Below are 15584 nucleotides of genomic sequence, written 5' to 3'. Positions count from 1 at the left end.
GCTGTCACGTTCGCACACTCACTGCGGCCGCCCGTCTTGCACAGTCGCGACAGCAATATAATTACGAGCGAGTGATAAGGATGGGTAGCTTGGGGTCATTGGACAAAATTCTACGTGCTCCCGGACCAGACTATAGATTAGATTCAACGTTTCGGACATTTATTATCACAAAGCTTTTAGTGCATTTCGGACTGCCCACTACGTTGACAGTTGACAGGATCTGTCAATTTACGACTGCTGTCAGGTCAGCTGTGTCCAGAGAAAACTGACCAATAGAAATCGTTTTAATCCAACTACAGCCAATAAGAATGGTTGTAGTAATCTGTCCAATTAGTTGCCACCAATAATATTTATCTAAACACACTATTAAACTCTGTCTCTGTCTGTCTCTTTCTAATTATACCGACTACCGAACCGAAAAAATATTATAATTTTCGAGAAGTAAAACGTCTCACACAATTAATTTGTTTAAATATTGTTACGTTACAATATAATTTTCCAAGAAGTGAGCGAAGCATTTACGTTTATTTTAGTTGCTAAGACTAATTTCGAATGGTTTTTGTGAACTGATAAATTTTCTTGTTTGTTTCCTATTGTTTTGTAGATCATTACTCATCCTACGTTTACACAATTGCTTGCACACTTTTGTACAAAATTCTTTTCATTCCTTCGTAATGGATATGGTAAGGCATGTTCATATTAATATGTAGTCGTATTAGAAACTTTAAACCGGCTTTAGTGATGATTTTATCATTATTTAAAACATACTAATATATCACATTCATTGAGGAGCTTTTAATTTGCAAACTGCACATTAATAAACTATGTTGATTCATGAGAAGAGAAGATAAATGATTAAAAAGTACAATAGGTACCACTTTATAAATAGAAATGCAGTCATCATGACCTCTAACTTGTCTTGTTGTTGCCATTGTTAGCCTTTTTTTACCTCCTATTATTTAAACACAGATTGTAAACTAGCATCTTGGTGAAAGAACTGAAACTTTGTGTAAATAACCTCAAATAATGTGTTTGCAAAATAATCTATTTATTTTTCATTTTCAGCTTGGTGTATCTGAAGAAAAGAGGCAGGTGCCGAAAATGTTACAAAATATCCTGAGATATGATGTTCAAGTCACCAAGAAGTTTGTGGAAATGGCCCTGAAGACATCTCCGTTACGATCACTTCGTAATCATGCAAAACTTTTGGAGGTACATAGATCCATACATATTTTTATGACTACATACATAGTACCTATGTAACTGATAATGCTAGTTACTCATCTGTAGTCTGAAATGACTTTCTTATCTAAAGTACAATGATTAAATAAAAGGCACTGTAACAGTCATACTTCATTTCAAAGAATGTAAAACAATTTTCTTACTGTGTTAGAACAGTTCATGCAAAATAACAAACATGTTTTTGTCTCTTTTTAGGTCTCCTGCCATGGCATTGTCTGGCTGGCTGGATGGCTCTCATTTATTTGGTTATTCAATAACAAAGAGCTTTATCAAATACAAGTCAATATGTTAATTGGTAAGTAAAATGTAGATTCTAGTCTGTACAATTTTTTTTTTGAAGGAACATGCCTAATGTCTTGATTTCCTTTGTTACAGCATTAATTCTAGATATCATAGTCATCGCAGTCATTAAAGCGTTTGTGAGAAGACGAAGACCGGTCCCAATGAACAAACTCACAGAAATAGGGCCCGACAAATATTCATTTCCCTCCGGACATGCTAGCAGGGCCACGTTGATTGCATTTATTCTGATGTACCAGGATCCCATTTCGTTCATATTCTACCCCCCTCTTCTTGCTTGGGTAACGTCTGTGGCGTTGTCCAGAATTCTGCTGGAGAGGCATTATATTCTGGATGTACTGGGTGGCTTTGGAATAGGCATTTTAGAAGGACTTGTAATGTGCATAGTATGGTTCTCTCAGAGCACATCTTCAAGCATTTTGGCCTCACTTTCTGATGAGAAACGCGATGGAGGAGAATTTCACGTTTAGATTTAGTACAAAAGCACTTTACGTTGAAATGAAATGAAAATGAATGAAATGAGCATTATGTTTGATAACTTATAAAAAAGTTCAATGCAGTGTCTTAAATCTATGAGTGTAATATGTTGTATCTTTAAATAATACTTAACTTCTGTTATTGCATTTGGAAGCTAACTTTAGTGTTGTTAAAACCCCAGTAAATTATAAAAGTGTTGTGATCCTATTAATATAAAACAAAACAGTTAGTTCCCTAGTCATATTTAACGTTATTTGTTGCTTCATACTGTAATTAATATATCTGACGATTGTAATTTGTTTGATAACATAGTTATGTATTTAATTATATGAATAAAATATTTTATTGTGCATTATTATTATACTGTTTTATTTATAGGAGTAGGAGTCTCACTAATACACTTCAAAGCTAGAAATCATAAAGTAATATAGTTGAAACTAGAAATATTATCCTTACATACTTAATGGACTTTATGACCTTATTGTATAAATGGAAAATAAGATTATTAGATTGTCTTTATTATTATTCTGTATACCTAATGGCTTCAATGGTGCGAATCTTGTCTCCATTACATTTACACCCCTCGATGGAATTTAATTGACAGGTGACAGAAAAATTTACATTTAAACGGCACGGTAAAATAATCGAATTTGACAGTTGACGTGGATGGTCTTCAGTGGTTTGTGTTTATTTCGAATTAATGAAAAAAATACATGAAATTGAGTAATTATTAAGTCACAAATTACATTAATTAACGCTTATTGTTAACAGTTTCTTTGCGGCGTTTCGGCTTTGAGGTAAATTGATGTTTTATTTTACAAAAAATATTTTACACATTCGCGTATGATAATATTATTCGTACGTGGCTAACGTGGCACATATTCTAAGTTTAATGGGTTTTTACAGTTCAACCATGAGAAAGCTAAAAGGAGCAGTCAAGGAAACAGCCAAACAGAAACGAGAGAGGAAACAAGAATTCGCTAAAATGCGACAGCAAATCAACACGATAGTTTTACCAACTTTTGGAGTTATTTTCTTACTCATCTGTACATACGTGTATTTCAAAACCAGACCAACCTCGATGCAATATGCATAACACAGATAATTTCAGGCTTTTTAATATAAATTAATAAAACATTTGATAAGGACTAAAACTGGGAAATATTTAAGTATAAGGTTGTGAACTGATTCTGATGCAGAATGGTAAAGGAATGTGCCAGAACATGACCATCTTTGATATGATTCTTCAATAGGTAGTATATCTTGCATGTCAGATTTTATTTAAATGCAAATTTTTACCTATATACCTACAACATTCCATCATAGTAACATATCAAATTGAATGTAAATAATAGATTATAAATATATTTATATACCTACATATGTGTTTTATTACCTCTAACTAATAAATTGTATTAATGTAATGGCATTTGAGTTAACTTTGGTAGTTAATTTAACCCTTATTCAAATAAAGGTAGATATATTACCACTTTGTTTACTTTTAAAAAAGGATCCTAATTTTCGATATGGTAATACTTAAAGATATCTTGGTCACTTATTTATATTTTTAAATATATTTTTTTACTTATCTATGCCATTTTACAACTTTTCAACGTCATTTGTCACTGTCAGATAATGTCAAAGTCAACCAAACGGTTTTGGTGTGAAAAATTTCAAGTTTTTAGCGCGCGTTTGTAGTATTTTTGAAACTTTGTTCAACGAAAATTCTGATAAGTGTTTTTTTGATTCAAATTCCTAAACTATAACATTTATTGTATAATCTCACTTATAGGCAACGTCTGCAATTGATTTATTCATATAATTTAGACATTTTAAAGAAGTGGTAAATAGTTTACCATTGTCAGGAATTCACTAGTCAAGAACCAAAAATAAACCAAAACGGACAATGGTAACTATTTTACCACCAACATTTAATAATTTGTAGTCATGAATGGATAATGGTAAATTATTTACCACCCAAAAAACTACCCCTTCCCCTATTTTTTTATAAATTTTGATCAAAAATATGAAATAAGTGTACCCACAATTACCCAAAATCCACTTCAACTTTGTAAAAAAAATGCATACCAGCTCGCGTTTGAATAAGGGTTAATTCCTTCTGTTAATAAACATAAAAAGATAGGAAGATCTTTATGAAGTGTTTATACACTAAAAATACTGCAGTTTATAAATTGTCAAAACTGATATAAACATTGTACTACCAATAGATTGCAGTGTACAGTGTAGTAAATAAGTCACATAAATATAGGTTTATCTTGTTTATTGGTCAAATAGAACAATTAAAATAATAGAAATACTTAAGTACATGGACTTTTACCTTATATCTATTTTTTTTACAAACATAAGTACTTTGCATTTAACATTAAAGGAAATCTAACGAACAATATTTTTTACAAAACTACAGTAGTATGCAATATGCATATTGTGTTCCAACATATTTTAGAATCCAACAATAGACAACAACATACAAAAGTAAACTTGGTTTAATTACTGTTAATCAGTGTTTAAGTGGTATAACAATACATAAAAGTATTATACATAAATGGAAAAGTTACAAATATTGGTCACTATAGTATTAGTAGCTGGATTACTACTACTATATTAATTAAAGCTATACATTTTTATTAAATAATCTTTATTCTTTCCAGACCTCAATAATACTAAATGAATATGAAGTACTTAAATATTTATTAGTTCTAAAATAACCTTTCAACCTAAATGACATGCTACATGTAGTTTTCGAAAATATTTGTCAAAACATAGGACTAGTTTTGATGTGGTGGTTCCATAATATCATAGTTGAAATGTAACTGACAAGCTTACAATTAATTTAAGTAAAAATTAAATGCACAACTATGTAAGTCTAACCAATGGATTATCTCACTATGATTTGATAAAGTGTTTAAAAATGGCACTGTGCATACTTAAATCTACTTGTAGACTTTATCTTTGTTTCAGGCCACTGTGCAGTTTTGTAAAAAGAGAAGTCATAATTGTGTGTTGTTAGTATCTGTCATTGTATATAGCTTTGCTTTGATTAAGTAGTTTTGTTCATTTATATTATTTAAATTGACTAATATGCCAGCTGTGCTGGTGAGATAAGCAGCACTTTTCTTTATTATAAAAACCACTTTGGTACCACACTAGCTCTGTGAATAAATCTTTGAATCTCTAACACTTAGCATTTACTTCAACATAATAGGCTAATAGCAACATAGTGAAGTAAACGCCGCGATGATATATTATCGATCATACTGCTCCGATGTATTCTATCGGCGAAACGCAGAGATGTGTGTTGATTTTTTCGCTGTCGCGCTACCGGTTAATACTATCGATGCTCTTGATATCCTGGACTACCGATTATCGATAGTAGGCGCCGACTGGCGAGCGAACAGCCAGCCCAATAGCCACATTAGCGCCAGTATGAGCCACATTACGCTGAGCACGAGGTACTGATCTGCGATGGGCAGTGTCAGCGATTGCACCAGAGTAAGCGTCAGCAACGCTTGCAGTCCCGTGCCGAAAAGTGTGTTGATGCCGAAGATTAGCCCAAAACAGCTCTCGTCGGTCAGTTGGCCGGCTATTTTGGCGCTGGAAGGAAAACATTTTAAGTATTTATTATCAGTATTTTGAATCTCATATATTCTACCGGTAAGGATTTTTGACGCGTTTTCTATACACTGTATTATGAAACGACTCGAGTGAAACTAATCTACTCTGTTATTGCTCTAAATTTGAAATCAAATTCAAAAAAGTATCTATGCTTGACTATTGACTGACAAAATGGACTGACTGATATTATTTTTTAACTAACCTGGCCAAAGTGATAGTGTAATGGAACATCATGCCCATAACGATGTATCCGACATACGACACGTATACATTAGCCACGTACGCCGCTGCAAACATGGCGGCGGCTTGTATAGCGGCGGCGGGCGCGGGCAGCCACGCGTGGTATAACGTACAACAAGGTGTTTTAGAATACAGCATCTTCAAAGTTCAACTCACCTAGCCAAAGTGATAGTGTAATGGAACATCATGCCCATGACGATGTATCCGACATACGACACGTATACATTAGCCACGTACGCCGCTGCAAACATGGCGGCGGCTTGTATAGCGGCGGCGGGTGCGGGCAGCCACGCGTGGTTAAACGTACGACAAGGTGTTTTAGAAAACAGCATTTCAAAGTTCAACTCACCTAGCCAAAGTGATAGTGTAATGGAACATCATGCCCATGACGATGTATCCGACATACGACACGTATACATTAGCCACGTACGCCGCTGCAAACATGGCGGCGGCTTGTATAGCGGCGGCGGGCGCGGGAAGCCACGCGTGGTATAACGTACAACAAGGTGTTTTAGAATACAGCATTTCAAAGTTCAACTCACCTAGCCAAAGTGATGGTGTAATGGAACATCATGCCCATAACGATGTATCCGACATACGACACGTATACATTAGCCACGTACGCCGCTGCAAACATGGCGGCGGCTTGTATAGCGGCGGCGGGCGTGGGCAGCCACGCGTGGTATAACGTACAACAAGGTGTTTTAGAATACAGCATTTCAAAGTTCAACTCACCTAGCCAAAGTGATAGTGTAATGGAACATCATGCCCATGACGATGTATCCGACATACGACACGTATACATTAGCCACGTACGCTGCTGCAAACATGGCGGCGGCTTGTATAGCGGCGGCGGGCGCGGGCAGCCACGCGTGGGATAGCGTGGAGGCTGCAAGCGCGCCGCCCGCGCCTAGCAGTGTTTGAGCCGCTTCCACTGCACCGTTGTAGGTCACCTGGAAGGAATACTTGTTTGAGATTTAAGAAAAGTTGTAAACACTTATATGGGACTATTCCCACCGCTGCAACAACTGTGTAGCCAGGATCTACAGCTTGATTTCCAATAAAAACCCAACCAGTGAAGGTCAAGTTTATACATTCATATAAAACCTACTGTCAGACATGTTTTTATATGCTAGCGGAAAAATAGCACTTTCAAAGCACGTTTTAAAATTGGATAAAGATTTAAGTAATCATAGTCCAACTCCATGTCCCATTGATAAACAAATGTCTCAATTTAATCTTTATGCAAATTATAATAATATGATGAGTATGAAGTGTGAAAAAAAAATTTTGTAAACAAAAAACATACAAAAGTTAAATATTTACCAACTAGATAAATCTCAGAAAAACGCGATACATTTTTATTTACATTGTTTCTTCTAGACAGATAAGTATTGTTTATAGCATTTGCATTGTAGTAGTGACTAAAATTACTATCTTTTTCTACTTTTCGCGTTATATGCTAATAAAGTTTTATTGACACCGTCTCTGCAATAACCATATCTCGAAGACGCGTGAGCGGACTATTATTTGTCCTATAAAATCGTGTAGTATATTTTAAAATCACAATCAAGAGGCTGATTAATGATTATGCCAATTGAGTCCCTAAATAACAGCCGGTAGTTGAAAATAGGTTCATGTTTTTGTTAGTTTACTAAAAATCTTATTTGTGAGGTATAATATTCGATGACATTGACAGTGGGGCGCCACCGTCAATACCGGATCGCTGGTTCAGATTTTTGCCATGTTGGAAACCATATAGTTGGACGATGGTAGCGCCCCCCTGTCATTGAGTTTGGTGGGACAGTTCAGCGTCGGTCATCTATACCACTAACCCACAGGCAATCAAAGGTCAAATTCAATAATCTTGGCGTGAATGAGATTGGTACTATAGTATGCATCTCACAATGAAAATAATTAAGTAGATCATTATTACGATTGTGATTATGAGATTAGCGTTCAACATACTATATTCTATTGGACCAAGAACTAAGCTAAAGTTATGTTATCCATAGTGGTTGTAATAGTTTGCAGTTTGCACACAACTTTGGGAAACTACTAAGCCAAACTAACTTAACTCTTGGTCTGCGACTTACAGGGTTATCGCTCTCGTCTTGTATGAACTTCCACAGCAGTTGGACGTAGGTCTGCGCTTGAACGAAGAGCGCTAACGACGCCGCGTATAGCGCTGACCAGGCAAGCACCTTGGGCCGCGTGTAGGCCGAGCGAGCGTGCTTGATTATCAGGCTCGACGCTTCTAGTAGGTTCTTGCGGAATTGTTTCTGAAATTACGTGTTATGACATTATAATAAACGTAGTCAAACGATTATGGAACATCAAGTGGCAAAAACAGGAACTAATAATCCAGTATTGATAGTAGCGCCCTCCTGTGTTCATTGTTGGACAACTATTACATTAATACATTGTTTTTTTTTTATTACTATTAGGATATATTTATAGGGCTGTTGATGCAAATGCAACGCAGCTTTGGGTGTTTCATTGAAGAGTACTTTCCTATGCCGCCAAGAGATGGCGTTGCTTGTAAATTAATTGGCGGTGGCGTATTGTGGCATGAAAATAAAATTTGATCCTGGATATTAAAGTAAGCTAGAGTGAATGAGACCGAAGAACAGTGGTATTTAATTCATTGTTATAAATTGAATAGCTTTTGACTAAGTTTTTTTAAATCATACCTTATTAGGTGAGTTTTGCTGATGTTTCTCTGTTGTCATACTGATCCGTGCGGCGTGTGCCACAGAACCTCTCCGATGGAAGTAGATGCTGTATTGGACTGGCGGCAGCCAGAACGCCCAGAACGTAGCCAGGATCTGAGCTGCAGAGAATGGTTTGTAAGTTAGTAATCTATTGTTTTGGGACAATGATCTAGGGCAGAAGTCGGCAATCTTTAGAAATGGAAGAGTTCTGTGTTTTGATATAAAGACTAAAGAGTTAAAACATTATCAATAGAGCCGCCGCGGCGCTGGTTGCTCTACTTCTGCTAAAGAGTAAGTTTCCGATTACTTTACTAGAAATTCATTCGATATTATTAACCTACAACCTGCTTCCTAATTAACTGTTAAGTATTTACTGACCATCATCATCATTTAAGACACAGGACGTCCATTGTCGACTGCTGAATATAGGCCTCCCCCAAGGATTTCCATATTGCTCGGTTGGTAGTAGCCTGCATCCAGCGTCTACCTGCTTCCCTTATAAGGTCGTCGGTCCACCCTGTGGGTGGATATCGCACGCTGCGTTTTACGTGACCTTTACTGAATACTTCGAAAGAAACTGACCTGTAAAAGTGATGTAGTTGAGGTCCCGAAAGTCCATAAGCTGGAAATGTGTGAGCAGTTGCGAGCTGACTCCGGACACGAAGCGGCCGGTCAGCGCCGCAATGCGGGTGTAGGACGACACCCGCGCGTATTTGGAGGAGTCTACCTGTAAAACAGAAAATAATAGTAAGACACGTTTTCCATAATATCAAAGCAAAGAGGAGAATAAGGTGTGGTTTCTACCAAAGCGAAGAGGAGAGAAGATGTGTTTGAATAACCTATCACGTTTCGATATTTCCTCAACACCTCTCTGCACAGCTTCGGTTCAGAAATCCAATTAATATAATAATTTATGACTACTACAATATTATACGTCCGAAATCAATTAATATTTTAATGACAAATAAACAACTGTAAAATTGACATGTACTTAAATGATATTAAATCCAATAATTTAATAATTAATGCTACCAAATAGTGTACGTCTGAAATGGACAATTCCGTTGATACCTTGACATGCATGTATTATTTTTAACAACCAATGTACTTACACAGAAAAGACAATAAATTATTATCTTATCTATCTTATCTTATCTCATTGACTATGCATACACACTCTTGTCTCCGCTTTGGTCGAAACTGGACCTAAAACTTTGGTGGAACACAGTGCATTTTGGTTTAGTTCATCATTCATTTAAAAATCATCTCAAACTGCTGTTGCTAAAAATATCTAAAATAGCACCAGGGTTTAATTCCTTTGTCATTTAGATTACCATATCTGGCATCATATTGTTCATACACAATGTAAATACGTACCTTTGCGTAAATGTAAGTGAGGTACGCCACCTCTGTAGCCATGTACATCCCATATAAAAATTGGGATACTTGAAGCCATTCTAAGCTGGATGTCCATAGCAAAACTGCATACACCGATATACCACTTAAACCTGAAATATTCAAGCACAAATTTTTCAATAGCTTGTAAGTTTTACATGAAGAATGTATGCTTATAGGTAGAATTTACTAAAAAAGCAAAGATTGAGGTCAGACATAGCCTCAGTTCTATCAGAGTAAATACAAATGAGTTCACGGCGCTCACGCACACACTGACAAAATTTAGCGTGGATTAGCGGGGAGTTGCGCCGAAATTTGTCAGTGTGTGCGTGCGCGCCGCATACGTATTGGCGCGCTCACATACAAACCGCGCTCGGTGCGTTTCTATGAAGATGACCTACTCATTTGTATTTACTTTGGTTTTATTACTGTCGTTTTTCAGAAAAAGAATTATCCTGAAAATCTTAAATGGGTCTCTTTCATCTCTCATTGAATGTATTCACCATAGAAGTAAACCACCACAAGTAACCACAGTAAAGTCACCAGACAAAACTGTTAGAAGTTCAGGCATAAGGAATAGTCAGTAAAATAATGTAGTAATCTTGTTTAATAAACTCAGATAATAGGCATTAAGATTAAGATTTGAGTCAGCTCTTTGTCTCGTTTATGTTAAGATAATAAAGATAAAACTAGGAAGGAAATTACAGTAAGATTTTAGTTTATTTGATTGAATGATGCATACATTACCCAGAATATTTTGGATTTTATGTACCTACCTACATATTTAATTTACAGCAGATTTTATGTATTTAGAAACTTATCTGATTTGTGATATGTTGATAAGCTAAGGGTATAATTATTATAAACATTGACTAGTGATTAGAAATTATAATTCAATACTTAACTTTTCTGACAAATGCAAATGTAGGTAATTAATATTTTTATCGCAATGCTAAATACAATGTACTTTTTCTGTATGCAATATCTCTCACACACAACAAAACCTATGTATGTGATGATAGTATAAATGTAGATATTCAATATAGTCTTGACCTTGCGATGATTGGCAATTGAACCCAACTGGGATACAGAAACTATGAAGCCATTTTAAATTTTATTTTCAATGCAGGTTATCTTTATTATGTCTGCAGATAAAGTGGACATTTATCATTATTTATAATCTATTCAAGAATTAATTTAAGATAGGAATGGAAACAATAATATCATTCCAATAAGATCTATACTTATTTAAATTTTTGCAGTAACCTTGAAGTTAAAAGGTTATAAAAATTATTTCAGTTATAAAGTTTTTTAACCATTATGTATGTTACTTAAGAAGTTTTTTAACCAAAAGAAAAAAGATGTACTCACCTGATAGAATTATCACAGGTTTAAACCTCAAGAAGTCTGTGATCAAGAATATAACGACGAGTTGTGCTAAGTACGAGTAGGTTCCTACAGGGTACACTTGCTGGTTCAACTGTTCTTCGGTGATATTCCGCCATTCTCCCAGAAGGAACTCTGTGACGAACGGTTCCGAAGGTCGAATTTCGCGTAAAGTGCCGAAGAGGCACAATATCAGACTTATTCTCAGCCACGCTTTCATGTTATGAAATCAATGGAAAACACGCAAAAAAAGTTTCCTCGTGACAATTCAACTTCGCGCCCGTGTGCAAGGCTGATGACCCGTTTGCCGACTGTGCGATGGAGAGCACCGGCACGCGTTCGCTTAAAAATTTTCAACATAGCTCAGATGACACGACCGCAGGTAAGTTCTCCGTAAAAACTTACATAAGCAGAATATTGTCTGCTATATTCTAACCTATAAAGAGACAAAACTTATATTAACTTCAATACTCTTTGATTATTGTAATGGTAGCATTCCGAATCCTTTGTGATAATATTAATTTATGTCTTTACCACGAAATTATTAAGATTCTAACATCATTAGTGATTAGGATGTTGCTTGCTCGTGTTTATTATTTTCTTTTGACATTTCAAGTGACAAGTGACCTTGTTGAAAAAAAATAATCACTTCTAGGGTTGCACAACAACATTAGTCAAAATCTATCGATGATTTCTTCTTTTTTAATGACAATCATTACCTTTTTGCCAATGTCACGGGCGGGACTATTCCCACCACTGCAACTCCTGTGCACAGTGTTTTTTTTGACCCGAAAAAGTGACATTCTGTTTTTATCACTAACTAGCTGACCCGGCGAACTTTGTTCCGCCTTAATGGCAATAAATAAGCAGACTTTTTTTTTAATTTCGAACGGGATAAAAAGTATCCTATGTCCTTCTCCTGGCTCTAAACTACCTCCCTGACAATTTTCAGCTAAATCGGTTCAGCCGTTCTTGAGTTATAAGTGGAGTAACTAACACGACTTTCTTTTATATATATAGATAAGATATCCGAAGTTTAACTTATTATTATTAATGTTAGACTAAAACACCCAGGTGACAAATAGCCACAGATTATTTTTAAAAAAATATTTTAGAAAATTTATTTTGTACTGGGTCAAACTACAGTTTTATTATTATTTAAAGAAGCGTACACACTAAGCTTCTCTTTGCATTGCAGGTAGGTAGGTTGGTGTATGGCAAATATTATTGCACCTATAATTATTTAAAAGTAGTTATAGGAACGACATTATGATTATTTTTTAAATTTAAGAAATTATTATTTTTCTCTTTTTCTATGCCGAAGTAGAATCTCTGCTTAGGTCAGATAAATTTCTTAAAATAAGCTCTATCACCTAAAATTTTTCTATATTCTAACTCGGCCGCAATTTCGAGAAAAAATATTTTTTCCAAAATGTTAGGATTGTCACAAAAAATGACCTTACGTAGTTCCACTTTTTTTGGGGTTCCGTGGCCAAAGGATGCTAATCGGTCCTAATTATGTGTTTAATTTGTCTTAGGTAGGTTATCAGTTAAATTACTATCAGTGCTCAAGAATACTGTTTCTTTATCATCTTTTAAGATATATGAAGACTCTTGATCATCAGGAGTGGTATTTATATTTGCATAATATTAATTTGTCCCGTTAGCATCCTTTGGCCACGGAACCCTAAAGAAAGTGGAACTACGTAAGGTCATTTTTTGTGACAATCCTAACATTTTGGAAAAAAAATTTTTTCTCGAAATTGCGGCCGAGTTAGAATATAGAAAAATTTTAGGTGATAGAGCTTATTTTAAGAAATTTATCTGACCTAAGCAGAGATTCTACTTCGGCGTAGAAAAAGAGAAAAATAATAATTTCTTAAATTTAAAAAATAACACTGCACAACAAAATTGCAACTTTTGGCTGATGATTGACTTTCATTACATGATGTTTACTAATTTGACGTCGCTGATTCTGAATCTGCCGTCCATTTTTTCGCAGCAGCTCTTGTTTACGTGTTATAGCTTTCGCTCAAAAATTGCTAAATTTCAGTCTTAATTCGCTGACAGTTCAAAAAATACTATGTTTTCTTTGTATAATTTAATATGGTAGCATTAAGAAGTGTTTGTGTGAATTATCTAAATCAATTTTGTTTCATTTGCGGAGAGGATATGTTTAAATAATCCGTTTAAATGTGACAAAGTTCGTAAAATTGGCTTAAAAAAATTAGTTTGGGGACCCAGTGGAAATGAAAGATAAGCCTTGAATTCCGCAAAAGGCGTGGAAAAGATGCGTTGAGTTTTTACGTTTATAAACAAATAAGAATATGTGTAGATTTAGGTACGAAACCGCTATGATCTGAAAGGAACCCTTGAACCATCGCGACGACTGTTATTTTTATTTTTTAACAAAAATGGTATTACCCAAAAAATATTGAACTAAATAGTAATTCCTTGCATACGTTTGGCATGTAGACGTCTTTTCAACCCTAAGAAGTCACCTGAACCTCATGTTGATACTTCACATGAGGATTTTGAGGCGAAAACTGTCAGTGTGGTAGAGACTTTGAATGTGACCCGAAATTTTCAAAACCATGGTAGCCAAGATGGTTTAAACGATCGTTTTAGAGATTTAGGATCTTCAGGTCTTCCGAAAAGACATGGAATGAGTTATTTTGGCATTTTAATATTTTTTTTGGAAAATCCGAAAAAATCTTACTATTCTTACACATCGAACAACGTATGAGTCACTTACAAACATGTTTTTTTGGTTGGATGTAATATAAACATCGAATTACACTCTCTTCGCAAGCACCTGAACAATTTTATCACAACTCTTAAGGATCTAAGTGAAGAACATGGCAAGCAAATCCACCAGGGCCTTCGTACGATAGAGGGACGCTACCAGGGCCACTGGAATGCACACATGATGGCTGACTGCTGTTGAATCATTCAGAAGAGCTGTCTGCCTTCAGCATCAGCAAGGAAGTCAAATAAAAGAAAGTTTTTTCAACTTAACAACTTCATAAAATAGGATCATCTCTAAAAAAAGAGTGTTTTTTTACAAAAAGACCCAAGTGTCATATTATTTTAACCAGAGCTGATACAGATATTTCAATCACAGATTTGAAATCGTCATTAAAAATTGGACTAATATCATGTAACATAACCCAATCATCAGAAATGCTGTTGTGCAGTGTAATCATACTGTCGTTCCTATAACTACTTTTAAATAATTATAGGTGCAATAATATTCGCCATACACCAACCTACCTACCTGCAATGCAAAGAGAAGCTTAGTGTGTACGTTTCTTTAAATAATAATAAAATTGTAGTTTGACCCAGTACAAAATAAATTTTCTAAAATATTTTTTTAAAAATAATCTATAGCTATTTGTCACCTGGGTGTTTTAGTCTAACATTAACAATACAATAAGTTAAACTTCGGATATTAGTGATAAAAACAGAATGTCACTTTTTCGGGTAAAAAAAAACACTGTGCTGTGTAGCCAGGATCTACAGCCTACAGCTTGACCGCCACAAAAACCCAACCAATGAAGGTCAAGTTTGTCCCGGGGGAAAGTTAAATTGTTATTGGACCCGCAATGAAATTAATCAGAAGAACATAGGAGGAGTTCGAAATTAAGGTTCGACTTTAAATTTTATTTTCCTTTTTTGTAAATATTGTATTTTTTTGTATATACTTTAGTTTTTAAGTTTGTAAATTACTTGTACTTTATGTACATAATTACTAATAACTAATTTATGTAATAGTTTGTTGTTCTGAATAAAAACACATTAATGTTTAAAAAAAATGGTATGGTGAAGTCAGAAATTTGATATCATCATTTTATTTTTTTTATTTTCTATCAAAATAAAATTTATAAAATCAGATTTGTATGAAAATTAAAATAATTAAAATGATGATATCAATTTTCTGACTTCACCATACCATTTATAATTATGCACATGTTAACATCAAGGGCTAGTATCGGCTTATAAAACCCATTTACCTAACACCCTGTATAGATCGATAAAGATTCTTTTAGTAGTTCTTACTAGCTATGTAGTATGGTATAGTGAAGTCAGAAATTTGATATCATCATTTTATTTTTTTAAAAATAAAACTTACCCTTATAAAGTTACACACGCGTTGAACAGTAGTTATTATAGTTAATAGTGGGTGGTGTTGGTGGG

General features: G+C 34.8%; 3 protein-coding genes across 4 annotated transcripts; 2 read left to right on the top strand and 1 right to left on the bottom strand.

The window, feature by feature from the left end:
- Nucleotides 1-394: 394 nt before the first annotated feature.
- LOC135084605 (polyisoprenoid diphosphate/phosphate phosphohydrolase PLPP6) lies at nt 395-3398 on the top strand. 2 transcript variants are annotated; one of them, XM_063979378.1, is made up of 6 exons: nt 395-505; nt 605-683; nt 1066-1212; nt 1438-1537; nt 1618-2816; nt 2926-3398. In XM_063979378.1, exons 2-5 carry the CDS (start codon nt 675-677, stop codon nt 2010-2012), a joined length of 651 nt encoding a protein of 216 aa, XP_063835448.1. In that variant the 5' UTR covers nt 395-505; nt 605-674; the 3' UTR covers nt 2013-2816; nt 2926-3398. The 2 variants fall into 2 exon arrangements, with proteins under 2 accessions (XP_063835448.1, XP_063835456.1); XM_063979386.1 differs by lacking the exon at nt 605-683 and having other exon boundaries at nt 396-505.
- LOC135084643 (single-pass membrane and coiled-coil domain-containing protein 4 homolog) lies at nt 2933-3398 on the top strand. Its single transcript, XM_063979417.1, has one exon. It carries the CDS (start codon nt 2933-2935, stop codon nt 3113-3115), a length of 183 nt encoding a protein of 60 aa, XP_063835487.1. The 3' UTR covers nt 3116-3398.
- An 885-nt stretch (nt 3399-4283) lies between these two features.
- Nucleotides 4284-11607, bottom strand: LOC135084661 (thiamine transporter 2-like). Its single transcript, XM_063979437.1, has 7 exons — nt 11373-11607; nt 9984-10114; nt 9189-9333; nt 8586-8725; nt 7989-8174; nt 6628-6845; nt 4284-5631 (listed from the first exon to the last, which is right to left on the bottom strand). The coding sequence occupies exons 1-7, from the start codon at nt 11605-11607 to the stop codon at nt 5394-5396; spliced, it is 1293 nt and encodes a 430-aa protein (XP_063835507.1). The 3' UTR covers nt 4284-5393.
- Between the last annotated feature and the right edge of the window lie 3977 nt (nt 11608-15584).

Source organism: Ostrinia nubilalis, chromosome 2 (genome assembly GCF_963855985.1).
Source record: "Ostrinia nubilalis chromosome 2, ilOstNubi1.1, whole genome shotgun sequence".
NCBI classification, from domain to species: Eukaryota; Metazoa; Arthropoda; class Insecta; order Lepidoptera; family Crambidae; genus Ostrinia; species Ostrinia nubilalis.
This window is presented reverse-complemented; position numbering and strand designations above follow the sequence as displayed.